At 44.9% G+C, this 26,592-nt stretch overlaps 1 protein-coding gene across 1 annotated transcript in view; it reads right to left on the bottom strand.

Moving 5' to 3' along the window:
* Nucleotides 1–26,592, bottom strand: part of LOC138262262 (trimethyllysine dioxygenase, mitochondrial-like) — a 304,888-nt gene that overhangs the window by 19,075 nt on the left and 259,221 nt on the right. The window contains exon 6 of the mRNA XM_069212135.1: nucleotides 25,429–25,659. Within this exon, the coding sequence (XP_069068236.1) occupies nucleotides 25,429–25,659 (231 nt within the window). The remainder of the gene's footprint in view (nucleotides 1–25,428; nucleotides 25,660–26,592) is intronic.

A 26,592-nucleotide genomic window follows, 5' to 3' on the forward strand; every position in this document is an offset into this window, starting at 1 on the left:
ATTCTTTCCTCCAGGGAATGTTAGACTTGTGCAATTTTGATAACAGCCTCACTAACCTAGGATTGAACTTATTAAAATTCTCATCATTAAATAGATAGACCAGGCGTTTACGGTCGGTGACCAATGAGAACTCTCTACCCCAGAGATAAGCATAAAAGTGGTTGGTGGCCATACACATGCTAATGACTGCCTTTCTATAGCACTGTAATTCTTTTCTTTTCAGCATTTTACATACTCCTCAAGGCAAAGGCTGCTGTATTATCTTTACCCTCACAATTTGACTCATCACAGCCCCACGTCCTACAGCATGGCCATTAAGCGTGACTACACTTTTTGAATCATCGTTAAACACCTGTAGCGCAGGAGCATTTATGACCAGATTTTACAAAAAAATTAAAGTTACACTCATCCCAACAGTACTTAACACCACTTCTTAAAAGATTTGTCAAAGTGTCTGTTTCATAGGCAAAAATCTCTATGAATCTTGAATAATAATCACAAAGACCCCAGAATGATCTCAACTGGTCTTTGTCTCTGGATGCAGGTGTATTCCTTATCACCTCTAACAAATCAATTTGAGGTCATATGTCATTAGATGTTATGTGATGACCTAGATATAGTACTTCACCCACCAGAAATTGGCATCTTTCTGTCTTGATTGTGATACCATACCTCTTTAAGATACAAAATACCTTGTCAAGAGTGAACAAATGCACCATTAACTTATTGGTATGAATCAAAATATCATCTTGATATGCCAGAACATCAGGAACATCCACAAGAATCTGATAACTTAACTTCTGAAGGTTAGAAAGAAGCAGCAGAGTCCTGGTTGACGGGCACGCCCAAAAATGTAAAGGCCCTAAAAGAGGTGTTAAATGAAGTTAAAGAATGGGACTCCTCACTTAGATCAACCTGATGATATGCAGTTCTAAGATCTAAAGCGGAGAACGTTCTGGCATCACCTCTCTAAGCCATTGTTTCTTGTTTCTTGGCCAAAGGAAAGCAATCTACTTAAATATGAAGGTTTAAGAATCTAAGGTCAGCACAAATCCTGAACCCTCCCATCTTCTTCTTCGCAACGACAATAGTTGAAGTTCATAGTGAAGAATCACTGAATTCTATGACGTTCCCTTTAACAAGTTTTTCTATATGATCTTTCAAGTAACTACTAACACTTAATGGCACTTTGTGTACCTCAGGAACTGTGTCAGGTTTCATTATTATTTGATGCTTTTAACCTTTGATTACCTCAAATGATACTCTAAAATGAATTTCTGTTTATTCAGCAGCCCTTCAAATAAGTCCTTTCCAGTGTCCAGAATGTCAACCAGAGAAATGGGATGATATGTACTTAGACTAAGCACCATCCCAAAAGCACATCGGTCCCCCAACCCAAAATATTGTACCCCTGGCTAGCAACATAAATGTTTGCATGAATTGATCTGCTCTTGATGGATTTATTTTCACAAAAGAAGCCCATCATATGTATTTGAAACCCTGGAAGAATCAACCTGACACTGCTGCATGTTTCCAATATAGCAACTCTGTGACAAATATGATGATTTGGGATCCTGACTCCACTGTGGAAGTTACTTTCACGTCCTCATTTTTCACGTCACAGATGGGTTCTTCTTTCTTGCCAAATAGATTTCCTGTCTCAACCATCTTAATATATAAAACAATTGTGTTTGCTTATTCACTCATCTCCAATTTAATTTCATCGGGTCTATGTTCATTGACCAGAACATTTTGCAGAATGTTCCTTCATGCTTCCGTGAAATGTCCAACCTTCTCGCATTTCATGCATGTTTTTCCTAAAGCCAAACATGTTTTGGAATTTGCTGTGATTCATCGAAGCACTAACAAATTATTCTTATCCAATTTTCTCTCAGATATTGATGTGATTAATACAGATTGGCATGAACAGCATTATTGTTTTCTGTATCACGTTATTGTTTGACTTGCCTAATTCCTTGGAGGCCACAACTGGTCTTTCTACGCCCCTGGTAATTTCTAATGTCTCTTCTTAAACTGGATTTCTACAACACCGAAGTCTCTCCTGTGTTCTGCTGTCACAACAATTTACCACCAACTGATCTCTAAGATAATTATCCAGGACATCATCAAATTCACAAGTTGAAGCAAAAGCAAGTTCTCTTATTTCTACTGAGAATCAACCAATTGATTCAATCTGTTGACGACAAGTGAAAAATGTGTGACTTTCAATTCTTATACTGACATCATCCTTAATGTTTGATTCTAATCTTTTCATAGCTTCTGTAAGTTCATCCCAAACAAAACATACTGCACGTATTTTGAGAGGTAGGTGATCAAACATCATTTGTCTTTCAGTGCCTGAACAATTAAACGAAATAGCTTTTTTCAGCGGATCAAATTTAGTAAGATCTACGGCAATCCAGTAATGGCCATTTTAGTCTTGGAATTCTAAGTTCTGGTACAATGGAATTAGGAAACCTTGTGTTGTGTATTTATAAGTTTTTTAAAAATATTGTAATAAACTTTCTTAAATATGAAAATCTATACGGTACTAGTAATATCTGTTTTCCTGTAGTTAGGTCCACAGGCAGCGTTAATCGTGAATTTGAATGACCTACAAGACAAAAGAAAATGTCAGCCAATCACAAGCAAGTAGGTGGGTGAATAGCGTACTGAAGCACACATGACAGCAGACACAGAGGTGCCACCATGCTGTACAAAAGGCAGGGCTCAGTGTTTCCTCCCACAGTAAGTGATAATGTCTCACCATGAAATGGTGTGCTGTGCACAGAACACAAAGAAAAAGTCTGCTATTTTATCACAAAGCTGCTGGTCTGACGTGATCTTATTTTTAATGCAAAAATTTGACATATTTGCACTTTGTGCTCTTTTATCAAAGTTTTGTATTTTGTTTTCTCCTCTGGGTTGTAATTAGGGGTGGGCAGTGAACTCCGCTTCGCTCGTGGAGTTTAAAGACTTTTTCCCACTCCGCGCTCCACGTAGAGCGTGGAGCTCCGAAAAAGTCTGTGTAGTAGAGCAGAGTTTTTTTCTTCGCTTGCGCTCATCAATGGTGAGTTGGTGAGCGTGAGCAAGGAACATCTTACTTAAGACCACCTCCTTGTGAGATTTTTCAACTCGAGCAGTTGCAGTTTGGTGTCGACTGCTCGCGTTGAGAAACCTTTCGTTCATGTTGAGGTAGCTGCTGCTCGAGTAGAAAATCAACTCAAGTGGCAGAAAAGAAGCAGCGCACTCTTGCACTGTCCAGGGAGCCGTTTGTGCTGATTTTTCAGCACGGGACAAACACCTAGTGCTAAAAATCAGTTGGAACATCGTGATCTAACACACTCAGCTGCTTGCCAAACTGCGCATAGCACAGTGGATTTTTTTGACCACTTTGAGGAGCTCTATTTAGTGCAACTCCGCGAACTCCACCCAGGCCTAGTTGTAATTCAGCCTCCAGAGTTGTTCTTGGTGTCTGCATTTTCTTTTAAGCTCTCTAAGCTCTTGGTAGTAATATGGAGTGGAGGGTGAGGATCTATGATTTGGCCTAACTTTCAGGAGATACCGCCCCCTCTCTTATGTTGTCTGTCTACCCTAATTAGGTCATTGCGCTCCAGGATGCCTGCTTTGAAATCTGGGTCAGATGCCACATCTGCCTATGTTTTATGAATGACCCCGTGTCAAGGAGCCATTTGGTCTGCGTTAGTTGGTGGATTTGTAACACGCATCCGAGATTGATCGGCATCTTCATTAGGTGGGGAGCGTGATGCTGCCTGGAATGAGAAGCCACATTTGGGGCAAAGGTATTGGATAGGCGATACATTGAGATTGTAGCAGGGACATCATGTGGTCTTACTTGTGCTCCCAATGTCAAAGAGCTCGGGAATAATTTTTTTGGGGGAAAGGACCTGGCGTCCGGCAGTGGAAGGGCTCAGATGGGCTTGCCTTTGTCACAATTTAGGCATGCCATTGGAGCACCAGCTGTGTGAACCTGCTTTGCGGTCCCTTAAGAGGACCGTGATTAATGGGGCATAGCAGAAGATGGTGCTGAACCCCAGAGACTCGCTAGAGCACTATGAATTAGCAATGTTGTGCAAATGAAGGTGTAACTTGGGTCCAGCAATCCCCTTCAAGCAGCACAGGTTCCCCTGTGCTACAGGAATACTGGTAACTTAAAATCAAACTAATAGTGGCTATATACAAAAACTAATGGTGACTATATACAAAAACTAATGGTGACTATATACAAAAATGTTATCACTAGGTGAAAACAGCGAGACTTAAGGTAGGTGGTTGACTCACATGAAAGAGTAGCTTTTGATGAGTAGGTGTTTGACACACAACTGTTGATGAGGTCTGGTCACCATTAAAAACAGTGCAGTTTTACCTTCATCCCCCAAATTGTCGCCAAGTTGTGTTACAGACTAACATTTGGCCACAGACGAAAGAGAGTACTAAATGATTAATTGATTTTGCAGGAGGACACAGCACACAACATCTCTCAGGTGACGGTTCCTGGCTCCGTCTAGCAACTGAATGAACTTTGGAACACTCATCATGAGAGGTTTTGGAATTGCAGGAAAACATTTTAACATTTCTACAGGCATTGTAAAGTAGAAAAAAAAGTCATTACGCAGAACACTGGGCACCAAACCCTGTGGGAATGGATGACAGTGATAGGTTCAAGGTGGCTTTTCAAACACAGGGCAGTGACAGAAGCTTAATGTGGCAGATAATTGATGGGCAATAAAGAGGCAACTTCCGAAGCGACTTCCCCTACAGATATTTTAGTATTTGAGCCTAACGTTAGAAAATGACAAATATGACTTGAATCTTGAACAGAAGAACAAAACAAGGAAACATAGCAGATGATCAAGCTCAAATTAGGGGCCCATGTCAGAAAACAATAAAAAATAATAATTGAAAAAAACGTACCTACTGCCATTGCCACTGCCGCCTCCTGCCGCCAGCATTCAATGGGACACCACCACAGGCTCTCCAGCAATCATGGCGCTGCTTTCATGCTAAACCTAGCATGAAAGCAGCATCAGATTTGGTCTGAGTGGCTTGAATTGCCATTCAGACACAACCTTGGGGTCTGTGATCAGGTACTAGTTGTAGGTAATTGTAGTAACACCACAAGTAAGGATGTATTAGAGAGATTTCCAAAGATATTTTCAGGAAAACTTGGAGCTTTAAGGGGTTTCTTACAAAAAGTGATGTTGAAAGAAAATGCTACACCAAAAGTGAGTAAGATGAGGAATTTACCATGGAGTGTGAGAGAAGAAGGACACAAGAAATGGGAAAGTTACTGGAACCAGTATCTTAGAACTGGTGGATGCGTCAGAGAGGGTTGCTCCATTAGTCATGACCACAAAGGGCCAAATGGGAAAATGGTATTATGTATGGATTTAAGGGATCTTAATGGGAATATTGTAATTAAAAGGTTGCCCTTGCCTAAACCTAATGACATTTTAGCTACAACTAAAGGGATCTAATGGTTTTCGTCCATTGATTTGCTTTCTGCCTGCCATCAGATGTGGTTGCATCATAAAAGTAAAAATCTTACTGCATTTATGGTACATATGAGTTGTTTCAGTTAGCTCTGCAGCCACAGTTTTCCAGACACCGATATACAAATTGTTTATAAACTTTGAAGGTACTATATTTTTCCATGATGATATTTTGATTATGGGTAAAAATAAACAACAGCATGATTGTCGTTTAAGGTTTTACTTCAACTGGAAAAACATGGTTTGATTCCAAAAGTTTCTAAATGTAAATTTGGAATTTAGCCTTTAACTTAGGGCATGAGACTGGTAAAGATAGAATTGAAAATAATATTTGCTTAAGGTTATTAAGAATGCTCCTGCGCGGGCTAGTAAAGATGAATGATATTATTTTTTTGGTCTGATAGAATTCTACGTCAAATTCATATGACATTTTTTCAGAAAAAACATTATTTGAGACAAAAGATGAAGAACAAAGTCACATTTTTATGGTGTGAACACATTCCTTAGATTTGGGGGGCATAGGTACAGAATGTTTGTGGTTGGAAACAGGCTGACCTGCAGAATTAGGCCATTTGTGGCAGCTAAAAAGCACTTCCCAATGTACAGAAAACAAACTGTGATTTGGTGACTTGTTACTGAATTGCAGTTTGGTTTAGCAATTTGGTAATTGGTCAGGGCATGTTTAGGGCATCCCTTCCAAATACAGAATTGCAGTGGAATATATGAAGGCTTTTTGACTAAATTATGGTTGCAAAATATTCATATTTTACTGACCCCTCAAAGGAAGTGATAACCTTTCACAAATGGGAAGGGATCCTTAAGGGACCCCTTCCTCTTTATGAATTTTGAAACAAATATGTTTAGGAGCAGGCAGTGGTCCCACAAACCCCTGCCTATACTCTAAAAAAAAGAAAGTTAAACGTTTCATTTTAATTTTCAAAATGCATCCCATTTTTATTTAAGGAAATGGGTTGCTTTAAAAAAAATAGATTTCTTTATTCAAAAACATAGGCTTCTGACCCCATTATGCCACCATCCCTGTGATAGCCTTAATTCCTAACGGGTTGCAAACTGCAACATGCCTCATTAAAATAGATGAATTTGTGACACACTAGTAATCGATATTTAAAAAGTGTAAATTTTTTGTATATTAGGAATTGTGATTTTCTAACTGCGATTTGATAAGAATCGCAATTATGAAATCTCAATTTCTAATGTTTGGATGTTAGACCTGTCAGCCCTAGGGTGGTCTTTCCTCATACTTTTTGCCTTCACCCTCCTAAATTTCTGAATTCATTTTTGGTGGCCTTATGACTCTGTGCACTTTACCACTGCTAACAAGTGCTGAAATGCTTTTACTTCGTCCCTAAAACATGGTAAAATTGGCTTGTACTTGATTGGCATTTTTAATTTACTTAGAGTCCCTAGTAAAACGGTATACTATATACCTGGGGCCGGTAAATTCAATGCTATTAGTGGGTCTTCAGCACTTATTGTCCCACCCACTTAAATAGTCCCTTAAAAAAAATTCCAGCCTGCTATTGCAGCCTGACAGCAGTTTTAAACTGCAAATTCGACTTAACCCCATTAGCAAGCCTCAAACTACTTTTTTATAACATATAATGCATCCCTTAAGGTAGGCCCTAGTTAGCCTATAAGGTAGGGTGCATTGTAATGAAAAAGTTGGACGTGTGCTTCTTTATTTTACATATCAAGGTAGTGAAAAACTCCTAAATTTGCTTTTCACTACTATGAGGCCTATTTCTCCCATAGGATACATGGGGTTATTACATCTATCAGTGCTAACTTGTGATTGGGACAGGTAGAAAAGTCATGTTTGGTGTTTTTGAAATTGTAAAGAAAAATCCTGTTTCATGTTAAAGTCATATTTCTAGTTAAAATTCTGAAAATGCCACTTTTGGAAAGTTGCCATTTTTGTGTCCAAATTATTTTGTGGCTGCAGCCTGCTCCTCGCTCACATATCTGGGTGTAGTGGACAGTTAGACTTTGGATATTCCTTCCTGACAGACATACAATAGAGGGTTTAGGTGTGCCTGGATGGGCCATTCACTGACAGGATGGGGACAGCCCTACTTGCACCTCAATATGCTGTGTCCTGTCTTCACATAAAGGACTTCACACTCCCTGTAGTTAGGCTGGGGTCGGGGAAGGGGAGGCAGGAAACCTCAATCCCTTCAAAGGTAGTTCTCTAGAAACTTCTCCTACTTCTAAGAAAGCACCAGGTATACAACCCTCAAACCCACTCTTCACTTCTGGACTTGTGGAAGACTCAGAAGTAGAACTGCTGGACTGCTGTTCTGCTGATAGGACTGCTACTCTGCTATAATGTTGTGCTGCCTGAGTAAAAGGACTGGACCTACATCGTGAACCCAGGACCTCCAGAGTGACTCCAAGGGCTATTTTTCTGGCCACCTGGTCAGAGCCTTAGAGACACAAAAGGCTCCCTTCATCTTAAACCCACACCAAGACCCATCCTGCGTGAGTATTGACCCTCCAAGTGATGCCTCTCCAGTCCTGGACACTTGGAAGTCTTACTAAAGTTGACGGGATAGTCAAAATCCAAAACTTGGGACGCATAACATTTTTGGCTAAAAAGTGCTCTGAGACCTGAAAGAAGAATGGGATTTGCCCACTGGCCATTCTGCTCAAAGTGCAGCGCCGGTCTGACTGACTTCCCAGCAGCATCCACTACGTTCTTCTTCACAGCAGCAAATCCTGTTCAGACGCCCATCCAAGAAGGGCTATCCAACCATGTGGAGCCCTCCTTGGCTATTGACAACTTCCATTTCGATAGTGAATTCTGAATGTGGATATCTTCACTGCAACTTCATTCGGTGGCTCCCCGAAGACAACGCCTCCTCCTCGGACACCGGCTGCAACCTTACCCTGCTGAACTCTACCTTCGCAGACGTTTTTTCGGCAAACTTTTTTCTCAATCCGAACATAAGATTAGATTGGGCCCAATCCGCTTCTTCTATCGAAACTGTGCTTCACCGTGGTTGGCCTTAACTTTTGCCTTTGCCCCAGTTTTGCGTGGCCAGGAACCTGTGATTCGCGCTTTGTTCTTTTTGACACTGTTTTTCACTTTAAACTTTCAAAATTGATATTTATCTATTTTGGGGTCAAATAATTTATCACAATTTACTTTGTTTTTATAAATTGGTGTGAGATTTTTCTTGTGTTGTGTTTTCACTTTGTTACTGTATTACTGTAATAATATTTTGCACTTTGCCAGATTAATTTAGTGATTTTTTGTGGTTCACCCTGACAGGGATTGTGGCTGTTGCCTGAGAAGGTCTAACACTCGACTCAACCAACAACCCGGTTTCTCACAATGTACATATGGCACTAGATTCTTTAGAGAAAGATATTTACTCTGCCAATGCAATGGATGGATTTGATCCCGAATGTAAATATATCATAACCACTGATGCCAGTTGTAAAGGTATCAGAGCTTCATTATCACAGATTGAATGCAATCGAGAAGAAGCACCTGAAGCTTTTGCTTCAAGGGCGTTATCTCCTACAGAAGAATGCTGCTCTGTGGTTGAGAGAGAAATGATGGCAGTACTTTGGGGCTGGGAGTATTTCAAGAGTTTTGTGTGGGGTTTGGTGGTTTTAGTAAGATGCAATGATAAGCCTGTGGTAATGGTATTGACTACTGAAGGTTTGCTGACTACAAGTCCAAAATTGCTCTGTTGTCTTTGAGACTCCTGGATTACCAATGCAAGATTCAGAATGTTTCATTGGTCGAAAACAAAGTTGCAGATTGTTTGAGTAGATTGCAGTTGCATTGAAAGAAGTCCCTGGGGATAAAGGGGGCAGTAAGTGGGCGGGGAGGGAAGGGTTAGATGAAAGAGGTGAATGGGAGATGGCACGTGAAAAGGATATAATCCTAACCCAAGTGGTAAATGTTGTTACTAATGGATGACCTGACAAGAGAGGGATGAGTTCAGAACTTGTCAGTTTATGGGAAGTATGTGAAGAACTTTCTCTTAAGGACTTCAACTTAGTGAGGGGTTTGGCGAGTAAATCGAATTATAAAGTGTAAAAATGGGATGAAAGGAAGAGAGGGAGAGCATGTGGATGGGAAGAATAGACCTTATTATTGGATGAGTTTTTGAGTTGTAGATGACAATGTGTGTGATGGAATCATGAATAGGGTAGATTCCTACAGTGAAGTCGTCCAGAGAAGGAAATCAGGAAGCAATATTAAACATCCAATTTATTTGGGGGATTATGTATCCTAATCAATTAATTTAATTTTAAGTATGTAGTATTCTTTATAGGTTGTTTTCTGAGTTACCACATAAATATGTAATAAGAGTTTTAGTTTCTTTTCACATAAATATGTAAATAGAGTTTTATTCTTAAAGGAAGTGGTGTGTAGTGTTGCTCTTTAGTTGAACTATTTTGATGTAATTTAGAAGGGTATATGTCACATATGTTGTTTTGGACAGGAGATGCGTCAACTGTTGCAGGAGAGTGAAGGGACTTGTAAGGTGAGCCTGTACCTCACCTCCCAGGATTGAACAAAGAGCTGAACTTACCTAGTGTCAATTGTGACTCTAACTCAGCACATGTTCAATTTGTGGGGAATGAAGCACATATTTATGTTAGGAAATACAAGACAGACAAGAAGAAGATAGACTTAAGAGTGCTGTGCATTTAAACGTATAACTGTGGTAGAGGGTACATTTACCAAAAAGGCCTCTTGGCGCTAGAAACAGTATACAGTTGGCACTGAAAGTCAAATGATGTCAGAAGATAGCAGCGTAAACCATGTCACTGGGCTGAAGATTGGACTTCCACTCTTTAAATAAATGCCATCAGGCTATTAGTGCAAACTGTCCCAGGGTGTTTCTGCCAATACCAGCGTGTGTTCCACCCCAAACAATCATCTCCTGGGTTTCCAGCAAAATACTCTTGCAGCTTCTCATATGACCATGGATTCTTCCAACTCCTTTTGTACTCCTTTCACCACTGCTCATCCAATCACCTTTTAAATACATAATGAAGTTGCCTTGAACAGTGCCTGAGGCCTCCCTTCATCCCCTGTACCTGTAAGACTTGGGTTATGGTAAATTGTGATAGGAGTGCCCTCTTAAGATACTTCATCAACCTCTATGATCCTGGAGACTCAGGTTCATTTTACCTCTGCCTCTCCCTCCTGCCCCCTACATTAGGGTGACCAGATTTTGAGGAGCAAAAACTGGGACAGGTCAGACATAAAAGAAGGACTAAATACTTTATTCTCACTTTTATATCTGCCCTGTCCCGTTTTTTTGCATAGCTTTGAGAATGTGGGCCTCTACATGCCTGTTTATAGGTGTATATATATATATATATATATATATATATATATATATATATATATATATATATACACACACATTTAGAAGTCCTACATATATAAAATCAGCTAAGACTGGACTTCTCACCCTGCACCCTGCACCCCCAAACCCACCCCACCCACCTCTCTCTACTCCCCACTCCTTCTCTCTGCTGGGAGCAGACAAGGGACTGTGTTGCCTGACAGAAACAGATACATTACTTTAATTATTTCATACTTTGTGGGCATCTGTCAAAGAAGAGCATACCTTTAACTTATGTTTCCCTAGATGATCTGACCTTTGTCCCCAAAACTGGAACAGTTATTTAATCATCTGACCTTTGTCCCAAAAACCGGTACATTTGTTTAAAATTAAGAGATGTTTCGGAAAAACAGGACAGTCCTCTAAAAACCAGAACTGTCTGGGGAAATCCCGGGCATCTGCTCACACTACCCTAAATGCACCTTCATCATCTTAGACAGTCAGGAAGACCGCTGGAGTTAAAACTCACTTCCCTGACATGCTCATAATGTTGGTCCTGGATGCTAAACTTCAGATGAGCCAAGCCCCAGGTTCTCGGCTTGAAGCAACACAGAGGATAGCGGAAGAACTATGGGGTTTCTCCTTTAGCACCCATGGGAGGAATGTTGAGATACTTTCACTGGATATCTCTGGTCTGAAAATTCAGTACTAGATCACTCATGTTCGAGGTGAAGCTGCAGATCTTTCAATCCTTAATTACGAGAAGAACCCAGTGGATTTCTTCTGGTATACCCAAGCAAAACTTTGTAAAGAAGATATATTCTAGAGGAATCTAGGTTCTTGTGCCACACCGGCATAACAAAAATAATTTAAAACATATTCAGAAGACTCCTTGTAACATGTATATCTCTAATAATTCCTTGTTCCCTGGGGTCTCTACAGCAAAGCTAATGGTGTGGCTAAATGATGTCCTGTTTCATCACCATGGTACCCGTTTGATCCCAGCGACAATCTCACATCTAAGTGTGAGCTGGGGCATAAACTAGACACAATTTTGTTTTTTTATGTCTCCGCTGCGACAGTGCATGCATTGCATGCACTCTTGCTTACTAGACATATTATATACAACAAGGGGCTTGGAGCCTGCCAATTGCTTACCATTGGTTGTCTTCATTGTCACTCTTATTTTTTGCCTCCTAATTGGTCAGCAAGTGCTGGCTTCACATCCTCTTCATTCCCGGAGAGCACAGACCAAGTACAGATTGGTTGTCTTTGATTAGTGTCCCTCCACTGCTGTTCACTCTGAGATTGGGATACTTTTTAATTCTCACTCCCCTTTAATTGTTTGTCCATTGTTCATTGCGCCATTGTATGTGGTGTGTGTTGTTTGTCCCCCACCGTTCATTTTGCTTTTGACAAATCCCACCCCATTGTCCGTGTTGCTTTTAATCTCTCCCACCCACACTTTCTGTGTTGGTTTTAACCTCTACCACCCCCACCTTTCTCTGTGTTGCTTTCACATGCTCTCACCCCATCTCCCCATTGTCGGTGTTGCAAATTGCCCCTTCCACTCCCCACTTTCTGTTTTGGCACACCGCTACACACCTTAAAAAAAGGGCTATGACATGACCAGAGCTGGCCGTGTCATATCACTTCTTTTCTAACTTAACTTTTAGCCATGCTGTGCATCCATGCTGCCGTACAGCATGACTAAAAGACATTGCCAAAGCCAATAGCTTTTGGATAAGCATGACCTACAGGCTTTGCCAATGCTTGGTTCTGTTCTGTTGTCCCTCCACTGCTGCTCACTCTGAGATTGGAATACCTTTTAATTCTCACTCCCCTTTAATTGTTTGTCCATTGTTCATTGCGCCATTGTATGTGGTGTGTGTTGCTTCTCCCCCCACCGTTCATTTTGCTTTTGACAAATCCCACTGCATTGTCCGTGTTTCTTTTAATCCCTCCCACCCACACTTTCTGTGTTGGTTTTACCTCAACCACCCCCACCTTTCTCTGTGTTGCTTTCACATCCTCTCACCCCATCTCCCCATTGTCGGTGTTGCAAATTGCCCCTTCCACTCTCCACTTTCTGTTTTGGCACACCCCTACACACCTCAAAAAAAGTGCTATGACATGACCAGAGCTGGCCGTGTCATAGCACTTCTTTTCTAACTTAACTTTTAGCCATGCTGTACATCCATGCTGCCGTACAGCATGACTAAAAGACATTGCCAAAGCCAATAGCTTTTGGATAAGCATGACCTACAGGCTTTGCCAATGCTTGGTTCTGTTCTGTTGTCCCTCCACTGCTGCTCACTCTGAGATTGGGATACCTTTTAATTCTCACTCCCCTTTAATTGTTTGTCCATTGTTCATTGCGCCATTGTATGTGGTGTGTGTTGCTTCTCCCCCCACCGTTCATTTTGCTTTTGACAAATCCCACTGCATTGTCCGTGTTTCTTTTAATCCCACCCACCCACACTTTCTGTGTTGGTTTTACCTCTACCACCCCCACCTTTCTCTGTGTTGCTTTCACATCCTCTCACCCCATCTCCCCATTGTCGGTGTTGCAAATTGCCCCTTCCACTCTCCACTTTCTGTTTTGGCACACCCCTACACACCTCAAAAAAAGTGCTATGACATGACCAGAGCTGGCCGTGTCATAGCACTTCTTTTCTAACTTAACTTTTAGCCATGCTGTACATCCATGCTGCCGTACAGCATGACTAAAAGACATTGCCAAAGCCAATAGCTTTGGATAGGCATGACCTACAGGCTTTGCCAATGCTTATTTCTGTTTTCAGCCGTGTGACTTTTTCTTGAAATATTGTGGTCTGTTGAGCAACACCCACATATAGCTAATGACGTTTTGTTGAATGTAGTGTTTACTCTGTAGGTAACCTTCGTTAATCTCACCTAGACTTGTGCAGAGGAGACAGGTGATCCCCTGTGTCCCTCTCACTGAGGCTGGTGAAATCCACGCTGCCATCAGAAAGGCTCACATATTTATTTTATTTCACATTTATTTTAGTTCATGGTGTTTGCCGCATGCAGAAAAGAAGCACCAAGTCAACAGGCCTTCCTTCTGACGCCATGGGGACCTGCGGCGTCCCCCTTGCGGGCTGTGGTCAGATCGGTGGTCCGCGTTTCGGGTGGCCGGTCCTGCCGCGGGCCGTTTTTTGGGCCGCAACCTGTTTCCTCGACCGCGCCGTGGCTCAGGAGTCCTCTCTTGGGCTCTGGGTTGTGCCATGTTCGCATGCGGCCCCCGTAATTTTTCTTACCTACTTTCTGGACTTCTTTTTTTTTAATTTTTCTTTCTTCTTTTTCCTTTTCCTTCTGGTGGCCATATTTTCTTCTTCCCAGGTGTCTGTGTTTCCTTCCCTGCATGCATTGCACTACCTTTTCTACACCTACACTTTTTCTATTCACCTGTATGTGCCTTTCCCAATCCAAGGAAGTACCTTTAGTTCTTCCTGCATGTCACTTCCTGTTTGTCAGTATATAAGCACAGAAGGTCTTCTTTTCCTTGCGTTGCAAACACTTCTGTCCTGGTGGTTCTTATCGCTCCTGCTTCCCGTGTTTTTGGACCTATCCTGTTTTTTGCCTGCAGTTTTGTTGTTCCTGATTCTTTTTCCTTGTCAGGTTCTCTTTTTTGCCTCTTTTCAGGAGTTCCTGTAATCTGAGGTTTTTTCCCAATTTTGGGTTTTTCCTCTGGGTTTTCTGGAGGTTACGGCCTGGTAGGCATTGTATTGTTAGCAGCACCGTGGCTATTGGAAAGGTTCGCCCTTACCTTGGTCAATCCAGAACAAGCAAGAAACGAGGTGATTACCAACTGGCAGACTACAGTGGTAATTAGAGTGCAAACCGTGACATTCCCCATCTTTGCCCCCAAGGCCTGTAATGGCTTCTGTGCCCCCATCAAGACCGTCCAACGCTGCTCCGGTTTAGGGAAGAGCTGAAAGGTGCATCTCTCTGAAGAACGTTACATCAGGATGCAGGAACAGTCCACCGTCCTTCGAAGAATCCGCCTAATTGCATCACAAGATGAGCTATGTGCCTGGATAACGCTCCACTGCCTTCAGCTAAGTAGGCGCTATACAAACATCACACACCTATATTCATACGTACTCCCAAACCCATTAATACATTCTCAGCAAATGCAATTAAAAGCTGCCCATGGTGTCTGTATGTCGACTCGGATGGCTTGTGAGCTGGCGACATCTCATCTTCTATACAGGTGTACGTTCTTTCCACATTTCATTGACATTGGGACATAGAATAAATATATCTTAGCGGTCACTGAATAAGCAATACCTGTCCTCTGTAAGATACTGCACAAAATTCCTCTTTTTATCAAAGTCGCCAACCTTAAAATCTGTCAGAGATGGCTAAATCCTTGTTCTCCTCTGATACAAAATTGTCTGTTTGAAATGAAATCATGGGTCTAAATTCAGCATTGATGGCAAACTGTTCAGCAGAAATTCAAGTGATTAAATTGCAGTTGCAACTAAGGCATGTTTGTGTTTTGGTGAGCATGGGATTCTCCAATGATTTTTGAGGACACGCTTTTTACAAAAAACATCAAGGTCTATCCTGTTCCCTCACCCTGTGCCTATGTATCCCGTGGCTGTGCAAACTCCCTGGTGCCTGTATGAAGGAGAGCCCCTCTCATCCGGTACCCGCAAGCCCTGCGGGGAGCATCCTCACCGCTGCCTGTATGACAGGGAGCCCCCTCCCCCTGTGCCTGTATGACTTGTGTTAATAAAATCTCTGCAGGTAGCCCCCTCTCACTCCTGCACATGTATGACATATGATACTGTAAGCTCTGCCGGGAGCCCCCCTCACCTGCCATGTATGACGTGTTAGTGAAGCTGCTGGGCTCCCCCTTAGCCCTGCCTCTGTAACAGTGAGCAAAGTCTCAAACATACCTGTATGACATGCTGCAGGGATCCCCCTCACTCCTGCACTTGTGTTACAGTGAGCTCTGTAGGGATTCTCTCTCTCCCGTGCACCTCTTTGGGCAGCTCTTTCTCACCCTGTGCCACTGTAAGCTGTTTTGGCAGTCCCCTCTCACAACCCTGTGTGTGTGTGGCACATTCCAGTATCAGTTATGTTGGCAGTCCTCTCTCATGCCTCTGTGTCTGTGTGGCATGTGTCACTGTAAGCTATGCCTGCAGTCCCCTCTCATACCCATGTGTGGCATGTGTCACTGTAAGCTATGCCTGCAGTCCCCTCTCATACCTATGTGTGGCATGTGTCACTGTAAGCTATGCCTGCAGTCCCCTCTCATACCTATGTGTGGCATGTGTCACTGTAAGCTATGCCTGCAGTCCCCTCTCATACCTATGTGTGGCTTGTGTCACTGTAAGCTATGCCTGCAGTCCCCTCTCATACCTATGTGTGGCATGTGTCACTGTAAGCTATGCCTGCAGTCCCCTCTCATACCCATGTGTGGCATGTGTCACTGTAAGCTATGCCTGCAGTCCCCTCTCATACCTATGTGTGGCATGTGTCACTGTAAGCTATGCCTGCAGTCCCCTCTCATACCTATGTGTGGCATGTGTCACTGTAAGCTATGCCTGCAGTCCCCTCTCATACCTATGTGTGGCTTGTGTCACTGTAAGCTATGTTGGCAGTCCTCTCTCATGCCCCTGTGTCTGTGTGGCATGTGTCACTGTAAGCTATGCCTGCAGTCCCCTCTCATACCCATGTGTGGCATGTGTCACTGTAAGCTATGCCTGCAGTCCACTCTCATACCTATGTGTGGCATGTGTCACTGTAAGCTATGCCTGCAGTCCCCTCCCATACCCATGTGTGGCATGTGTCACTGTAAGCTGTACCTGCAGTCCCCTCTCATACCTATGTGTGGCATGTGTCACTGTAAGCTATGCCTGCAGTCCCCTCTCATACCTATGTGTGGCATGTGTCACTGTAAGCTATGCCTGCAGTCCCCTCTCATACCTATGTGTGGCATGTGTCACTGTAAGCTATGCCTGCAGTCCACTCTCATACCTATGTGTGGCATGTGTCACTGTAAACTGTACCTGCAGTCCCCTCTCATACCTATGTGTGGCTTGTGTCACTGTAAGCTATGCCTGCAGTCCCCTCTCATACCTATGTGTGGCATGTGTCACTGTAAGCTATGCCTGCAGTCCCCTCTCATACCCCTGTGTGGCATGTGTCACTGTAAGCTATGCCTGCAGTCCCCTCTCATACCCATGTGTGGCATGTGTCACTGTAAGCTATGCCTGCAGTCCCCTCTCATACCTATGTGTAGCATGTGTCACTGTAAGCTATGCCTGCAGTCCCCTCTCATACCTATGTGTGGCATGTGTCACTGTAAGCTATGCCTGCAGTCCACTCTCATACCTATGTGTGGCATGTGTCACTGTAAGCTGTGCCTGCAGTCCCCTCTCATACCTTTGTGTGGCTTGTGTCACTGTAAGCTATGCCTGCAGTCCCCTCTCATACCTATGTGTGGCATGTGTCACTTTAAGCTATGCCTGCAGTCCCCTCTCATACCCATGTGTGGCATGTGTCACTGTAAGCTATGCCTGCAGTCCACTCTCATACCTATGTGTGGCATGTGTCACTGTAAGCTATGCCTGCAGTCCCCTCTCATACCCATGTGTGGCATGTGTCACTGTAAGCTATGCCTGCAGTCCACTCTCATACCTATGTGTGGCATGTGTCACTGTAAGCTATGCCTGCAGTCCCCTCTCATACCCATGTGTGGCATGTGTCACTGTAAGCTATGCCTGCAGTCCACTCTCATACCTATGTGTGGCATGTGTCACTGTAAGCTATGCCTGCAGTCCACTCTCATACCTATGTGTGGCATGTGTCACTGTAAGCTGTACCTGCAGTCCCCTCTCATACCTATGTGTGGCTTGTGTCACTGTAAGCTATGTTGGCAGTCCTCTCTCATGCCCCTGTGTCTGTGTGGCATGTGTCACTGTAAGCTATGCCTGCAGTCCACTCTCATACCTATGTGTGGCATGTGTCACTGTAAGCTGTACCTGCAGTCCCCTCTCATACCTATGTGTGGCTTGTGTCACTGTAAGCTATGTTGGCAGTCCTCTCTCATGCCCCTGTGTCTGTGTGGCATGTGTCACTGTAAGCTGTGCCTGCAGTTCCCTCTCATACCTATGTGTGGCATGTGTCACTGTAAGCTGTGCCTGCAGTCCCCCCTCATACCTATGTGTGGCATGTGTCACTGTAAGCTGTGCCTGCAGTCCACTCTCATACCTATGTGTGGCATGTGTCACTGTAATCTATGCCTGCAGTCCCCTCTCATACCTATGTGTGGCATGTGTCACTGTAAGCTATGCCTGCAGTCCCCTCTCATACCTATGTGTGGCATGTGTCACTGTAAGCTATGTTGGCAGTTCACTCGCATGCCTCTGTGTCTGTGTGGCACTTGTCACTGTATGATATGTTGGCAGTCTCCACTCATGCCCCTGTCTCTGTGTGGCACATGCCACTGTAACCTATGTTGGCAGTCCTCTCTCATGCCCCTGGAGCTGTGTGGTATGTGTCACTGTAATATATGTTGCCAGTCTTTTCTCACGCCACTGTCCGGCATGTGTCACTGTAAGCTGTTTTGGCAGTCCCCTCTCACGCCGCTGTGTGACATGAGTCAGTGTAAGCTATGTTAGCAGTCTTCTCCCACGCCCCTGTGTCTGTGTGGCATATGCCACTGTAACCTATTTTGGCAGTCCACTCTCATGCCCCTGTGTCTGTGTGGTATGTGTCACTATAAACTATGTTGAATGTCCCCTTCCAATGCACCTGTGTCTCTGTGCCACACGCCAATGTCAGCTATGTTGGCAGTCCCCTATTGCCCCCCCTGTGTCTGTGTGGTATGTGTCACTGTGAGCTATGCTGGCAGTCCCCTCTCATGCTCCTGTGTCTCTGTGGCATGTGTCACTGTAAGCTATGTTAGCAGTCCCGTCTCACGCCCCTGTGTCTGCGTGGCATGTGTCACTGTAAACTATGTTAGCAGGCTTCATTCACACCTCTGTGAGGCATGTGTCACTGTAAGCTATGTTAGCAGTCCTCTCACACGCCCCTGTGTCTGTGTGGCATGTGTCACTGTAAGCTATGTTGGCAGTTCTCTTTCATGCCCCTGTGTCTGTGTGGCATGTGTCACTGTAATATATGTTACCAGTCTTTTCTCACGCCACTGTCCGGCATGTGTCACTGTAAGCTGTTTTGGCAGTCCCCTCTCACGCCCCGGTACCACTGTGTCTGTGTGGCATGTGTCACTGTAAGTTATGCTGGCAGCCTCCTGCCGTACTTCTGTGTGCCATGTGTCACTGTAAGCTATGTTGGCAGTCGCCTACCATGCTCCTGTGTCTGTGTGACACATGCCACTGTAACATATTTTGGCAGTCCTCTCTCATGCGCCTGTGTCTGTGTAGCATGTGTCACTGTAAGCTGTGTTGGCAGTCCCCTCTCAATCAATATGTGTCTGTGTGGCACATGCCACTGTAAGCTATGTTGGCTGCCCCCTCTCATGCTCCTGTGTCTGTGTGGCATGTGTCACTAAAAGCTATGTTGGCAGTCTTCTCTCATGCCTCTGTGTGGCATGTGTCACTGTAAGCTATGTTGGCAGTTCACTCGCATGCCTCTGTGTCTGTGTGGCACTTGTCACTGTATGATATGTTGGCAGTCTCCACTCATGCCCCTGTCTCTGTGTGGCACATGCCACTGTAACCTATGTTGGCAGTCCTCTCTCATGCCCCTGGAGCTGTGTGGTATGTGTCACTGTAATATATGTTGCCAGTCTTTTCTCACGCCACTGTCCGGCATGTGTCACTGTAAGCTGTGTTGGCAGTCCCCTCTCACGCCGCTGTGTGACATGAGTCAGTGTAAGCTATGTTAGCAGTCCTCTCCTATGCCCCTGTGTCTGTGTGGCATATGCCACTGTAACCTATTTTGGCAGTCCACTCTCATGCCCCTGTGTCTGTGTGGCATGTGTCACTATAAACTATGTTGAATGTCCCCTTCCAATGCACCTGTGTCTCTGTGCCACACGCCAATGTCAGCTATGTTGGCAGTCCCCTATTGCCCCCCCTGTGTCTGTGTGGTATGTGTCACTGTGAGCTATGCTGGCAGTCCCCTCTCATGCTCCTGTGTCTCTGTGGCATGTGTCACTGTAAGCTATGTTAGCAGTCCCGTCTCACGCCCCTGTGTCTGCGTGGCATGTGTCACTGTAAACTATGTTAGCAGGCTTCATTCACACCTCTGTGAGGCATGTGTCACTGTAAGCTATGTTAGCAGTCCTCTCACACGCCCCTGTGTCTGTGTGGCATGTGTCACTGTAAGCTATGTTGGCAGTTCTCTTTCATGCCCCTGTGTCTGTGTGGCATGTGTCACTGTAATATATGTTACCAGTCTTTTCTCACGCCACTGTCCGGCATGTGTCACTGTAAGCTGTTTTGGCAGTCCCCTCTCACGCCCCGGTACCACTGTGTCTGTGTGGCATGTGTCACTGTAAGTTATGCTGGCAGCCTCCTGCCGTACTTCTGTGTGCCATGTGTCACTGTAAGCTATGTTGGCAGTCGCCTACCATGCTCCTGTGTCTGTGTGACACATGCCACTGTAACATATTTTGGCAGTCCTCTCTCATGCGCCTGTGTCTGTGTAGCATGTGTCACTGTAAGCTGTGTTGGCAGTCCCCTCTCAATCAATATGTGTCTGTGTGGCACATGCCACTGTAAGCTATGTTGGCTGCCCCCTCTCATGCTCCTGTGTCTGTGTGGCATGTGTCACTAAAAGCTATGTTGGCAGTCTTCTCTCATGCCTCTGTGTGGCATGTGTCACTGTAAGCTATGTTGGCAGTCCCCTCTCATGCCTGTGCAGCATGTCTCAATCTAAGCTATGTTGGCAGTACCTTCTCATGCCCCTGTGTCTGTGTGGCACATGCCACTGTAACCTATCTTGGCAGTCCCCTCTCACGTCCCTGTGTCTGTGTGGCATGTGTCACTGTAAGCTGTACCTGCAGTCCCCTCTCATACCTATGTGTGGCTTGTGTCACTGTAAGCTATGTTGGCAGTCCTCTCTCATGCCCCTGTGTCTGTGTGGCATGTGTCACTGTAAGCTATGCCTGCAGTCCACTCTCATACCCATGTGTGGCATGTGTCACTGTAAGCTGTGCCTGCAGTCCACTCTCATACCTATGTGTGGCATGTGTCACTGTAAGCTATGCCTGCAGTCCCCTCTCATACCTATGTGTGGCATGTGTCACTGTAAGCTATGTTGGCAGTTCACTCGCATGCCTCTGTGTCTGTGTGGCACTTGTCACTGTATGATATGTTGGCAGTCTCCACTCATGCCCCTGTCTCTGTGTGGCACATGCCACTGTAACCTATGTTGGCAGTCCTCTCTCATGCCCCTGGAGCTGTGTGGTATGTGTCACTGTAATATATGTTGCCAGTCTTTTCTCACGCCACTGTCCGGCATGTGTCACTGTAAGCTGTGTTGGCAGTCCCCTCTCACGCCGCTGTGTGACATGAGTCAGTGTAAGCTATGTTAGCAGTCCTCTCCTATGCCCCTGTGTCTGTGTGGCATATGCCACTGTAACCTATTTTGGCAGTCCACTCTCATGCCCCTGTGTCTGTGTGGCATGTGTCACTATAAACTATGTTGAATGTCCCCTTCCAATGCACCTGTGTCTCTGTGCCACACGCCAATGTCAGCTATGTTGGCAGTCCCCTATTGCCCCCCCTGTGTCTGTGTGGTATGTGTCACTGTGAGCTATGCTGGCAGTCCCCTCTCATGCTCCTGTGTCTCTGTGGCATGTGTCACTGTAAGCTATGTTAGCAGTCCCGTCTCACGCCCCTGTGTCTGCGTGGCATGTGTCACTGTAAACTATGTTAGCAGGCTTCATTCACACCTCTGTGAGGCATGTGTCACTGTAAGCTATGTTAGCAGTCCTCTCACACGCCCCTGTGTCTGTGTGGCATGTGTCACTGTAAGCTATGTTGGCAGTTCTCTTTCATGCCCCTGTGTCTGTGTGGCATGTGTCACTGTAATATATGTTACCAGTCTTTTCTCACGCCACTGTCCGGCATGTGTCACTGTAAGCTGTTTTGGCAGTCCCCTCTCACGCCCCGGTACCACTGTGTCTGTGTGGCATGTGTCACTGTAAGTTATGCTGGCAGCCTCCTGCCGTACTTCTGTGTGCCATGTGTCACTGTAAGCTATGTTGGCAGTCGCCTACCATGCTCCTGTGTCTGTGTGACACATGCCACTGTAACATATTTTGGCAGTCCTCTCTCATGCGCCTGTGTCTGTGTAGCATGTGTCACTGTAAGCTGTGTTGGCAGTCCCCTCTCAATCAATATGTGTCTGTGTGGCACATGCCACTGTAAGCTATGTTGGCTGCCCCCTCTCATGCTCCTGTGTCTGTGTGGCATGTGTCACTAAAAGCTATGTTGGCAGTCTTCTCTCATGCCTCTGTGTGGCATGTGTCACTGTAAGCTATGTTGGCAGTCCCCTCTCACGTTCCTGTGTCTGTGTGTCATGTGTCACTGTAAGCTGTGTATCAAGTCCCCTCTCATGCCTGTGCAGCATGTCTCAATCTAAGCTATGTTGGCAGTACCTTCTCATGCCCCTGTGTCTGTGTGGCACATGCCACTGTAACCTATCTTGGCAGTCCCCTCTCACGTCCCTGTGTCTGTGTGGCATGTGTCACTGTAAGCAGTGTGTGAAGTCCCCTCTCGTGCCTGTGTAGCATGTGTCAATCTAAGCTATGTTGGCAGTCCGGTCTCATGCCCATGTGTCTGTGTGGCACATGCCACTGTAACCTCTGTTGGCTGTCCACTCTCATGCCCCTGTGTCTGTGTGGCCTTTGTCACTGTAAGCTCTGTTGGCAGTCCCATCTCACACATCTGTGTCTATGTGGCACATGCCACTGTAACCTATGTTGGCAGTCCCCTCTCAGGCCCCTCTGTCTTTGTGGCATGTGTCACTGTAAGCTATGTTGGCAGTCCCTTCTCAATGCCCCTCTGACTGTGTGGCACTTCTCACTGTATTGTATGTTGGCAGTCCCCTCTCATGCTCCTGGATCTGTTTGGTATGTGTCACTGTAAGCTATGTTGGCAGTCCCCTCCCATGCCCCTGTATCTGTGGGGCATGTGGCGCTGTAAGCTATGTTGCCAGTCTTTTCTCAAGCCACTGTCTGGCATGGGTCACTGTAAGCTGTTGGCAGTCTTTTCTCATGCCTCTGTCTGGCATGCTGTAAGCTGGGTTGGCAGTCCCCTGTCACGCCTCTTAGTGACATGTGTCACTGTAATCTATGTTAGCAGTCCTCTTCCACGCCCCTGTGTCTGTGTGGCACATGCCAGTGTAACCTATGTTGGCAGTCCAGTCTCATGCCCCTGTGTCTGTGTGGCATGTGTCACTATAACCTATGTTGGATGTCCCCTCTCAATGCCCCTGTGTCTCTGTGCCACATGCCAATGTAACCTATGTTGGCGGTCCCCTCTTTCACCCCGTGTCTGTGTGGTATGTGTCACTGTAAGCTATGCTGGCAGTCCCCTCTCATGCCCCTGTGTCTGTGTGGCATGTGTCACTGTAAGCTATGTTGCCAGTCTTTTCTCAAGCCACTGTCTGGCATGTGTCACTGTAAGCTATGTTGGCAGTCTTTTCTCACGTCTCCATCTGGCATTGTGTCACTGTAAGCTGTGTTGGCAGTCCCCTCTCATGCCTCTCTGTGGCATGTGTCACTGTAACCTATGTTAGCAATCCTCTCCCATGCCCCTGTCTGTGTAGCACATGCCACTGTAACCTATTTTGGCATTTCACTCTCATGCCCCTGTGACTGTGTGGCATGTGTCACTGTAAGCTGTGTTGGCAGTATCCTCTCACACACCTGTGTCTGTGTGACACATGCCACTGTAACCTATGTTGGCTGTCCACTCTCATGACAATGTGTCTGTATGGCATGCGTCACTATAACCTAGTTTGGATGTCCCCGCTCAATGCTCCTGTATCTCTGTGCCACATGTCAATGTGACCTATGTTGGCAGTCCCCTCCCAATCCCCTGTGTCTGTGTGGCATGTGTCACTGTAAGTTACATTGGCAGTCCATTCTCACCCGGTGTTTGTGTGGCATGTGTCACTGTAAGTTATATTGGCAGTCCGTTCTCACTCTGTGTCTGTGTGGCATGTGTCACGTAAGCTATGTTGGCAGTCCCCTCTCACGCCCCTGTGTCTGTGTGACACATGCCACTGTAATCTATTTTGTCAGTCCTCTCTCATGCCCCTGTGTCTGTGTGGCATGTGTCACTGTAAGCTATATTGGCAGTCCTTTCTCACCCTGTGCCTGTGTGGCATGTGTCACTGTAAGCTATGTTGGCAGTCCCCTCTCACGCCCCTGTGTCTGTGTGACACATGCCACTGTCATCTATTTTGTCAGTCCTCTCTCATGCCTCTGTGTCTGTGTGGCCTAGTGTCACTGTAAACTATGTTGGCAGTCCTCTCTTATGCCCCTGTGCCTATGTGGCATGCGTAACTGTAAGTTATGTTGGCAGTCCTTTTCCATGCCCTGTGTCTGTGCCATGGTGTCACTGTAAGTTATGTTGGCAGTCCTTTCTCATGCCCCTCTGTCTGTGTGGCATTTGTCACTGTAAGCTGTGTAGAAAGCTCCCTCTCACCCCAGTGCATGTAAATCATGTGTTGTGTTGTGTTCTGAAGGACAGGCACCTACACCTGTCTGACCCCCTTGCCTGCCTGCTATGTGACTCATAGAGCATCCTCTCACAACCAATCCTGCATGGCACATGCCACTGTAGCCCTCTCTTGTGCCATGCACATGCAAAGCACATGACAATGTAAGCTGTTTAGTGAGTCCTCTCCCTCGTGCCATGTGTCTCTATGGCAAATGCCACTGTATGCTATGTAATAAGCACTCTCTTGTGCCATGTGCCAATGTGGTACGTGACAATTTAGGATGAGTAGTGAATCCACTCTCTCGTGCCATGTGCACATGCTACTATAGACTGAGTAATAAATACTCTTTCATGAGATATGCCTGGATGACATTTGTCGATATAAGCTTATAGTGAGTCCACACTCTTGTGCCATGCGGCTGTATGGCATATGCCACTGTACGCTGTGTAATGAGGCCTCTCTCATGCCATGTGCCTGTATGGTTTATGCCACCATAAACTGGATTGTGAGTAGCCCCTCATGCCATCTGTCAGTGTGGTACATGCAAATGTACGCTGTGTAGTGAGCCCTCTCTAGTACCTTGTAACTGCATGGTACATGCCAATGTGGTCTGTGTAATGTGTCCCCTCTCTTGTGCCATGTGCCTTTATGGCATTGCCACTGCAAGCTGTGTAATGAGCCCTGTCTCATGCCATGTGCCTGTCTGACCCAGGCAACTGTAAACTGTGCAGTGAGCACCTTCTCATGCCATAAACCCCTATGGCACATGCCACTGCAATCAGTGTAGTGAGCGGTGTCTCACGCCCCTGTGCCAGGGTGGCATGTGTTACTAGGATCTGGCTGGGTTTTGGAGCTTGTCTTTCCCTAATGCCCCTAGGGAGCAGGCCTCTGGTTCTTACCTGATCATATATGGTTCCTGGGCGCCTCGGTGAACGCTCAGAAGAGGGGCGTCTGATGCCATGTAGGTCCCCTCATCCATCTCAATGTACTCCTGCCTCACAGGCACTTTGCAGAGAATGTCCCAGTCCTCGGGGTTTCGTTTTCGAATCTGACAAGCAGCGTGAAACCCATCTACGAGCACCGTACGGCCTCCAACTCCATCATGCTTCAGGCAGTGGAACAGAATGACGCTGAGGTGACCAAACAGAATTTGAGAGTCAATGGAGGCACACTCCTGGGTTTGCCAACATAGCTACAAATATTGTCAGACAACAACCTGCACTCTTGATTCTACAAGCACGGGCCAATAAAGTCAGTCGAAGCTCACTCCTGGGTCTACGAAGAAACATGGCTTTTACAAAGGTAACTTACGCTTGTGAGTAATTTATATGTGTATGTTTACAACGCTTTTGACTAGTTACCATTTCCAAGTGTAAAGTTACTGTGACCTGCAGACTTCTAAGTCTACACTTCCTGAATCTGAGCATTGCGCCAACCGTATGAGTGTAATCTAGGACAGCCAGCATGGAGCAGTAGTAAGGCCCATACCTGGCCACCCCTGATGCTGCAAGACCCTCTAGAAGAACTAAATGGAGATAAGGAATGAAAACAGAACCTCATACGAAATAATGTTACAATAATAATAATAAAATAATAATAATAATTTATTTCAACTTTAACAAATATATATATATTAATTTAATTGAATGTTAGCAAATGCATCGCAGAATAAAGCACATGCAATATTTAATTTTAAACATGTTTTTTTAATTAAAAAATTTATTGAACATTAATATTCATTAAAATATTCCTAAATATCATAAATTTCAGTAAATATTAAACCTATTTATTTTTACTAATTTTCTAAACCTTTCAAGACATTTTACATTTTACCCTATATTTTAACATAGGGAATTCGCCACAGTGAAAACAACAGTAAAAATATTTAGACGTTAAATATGAATGTCAATTAATTTTATATATTTATTTCAAATGTGGAACAAAATGAAAAAATGCTACAGAACTATTAACTTAATTTGGAAAAAAGTACATAATCAATTTAAATACAAAACATTAAATTAACGTTGCTTTTCTAAAGTTTAATGTAAAAGCCCACCTAAATT

This window comes from Pleurodeles waltl, chromosome 10 (assembly GCF_031143425.1).
Source record: "Pleurodeles waltl isolate 20211129_DDA chromosome 10, aPleWal1.hap1.20221129, whole genome shotgun sequence".
NCBI classification, from domain to species: domain Eukaryota; kingdom Metazoa; phylum Chordata; class Amphibia; order Caudata; family Salamandridae; genus Pleurodeles; species Pleurodeles waltl.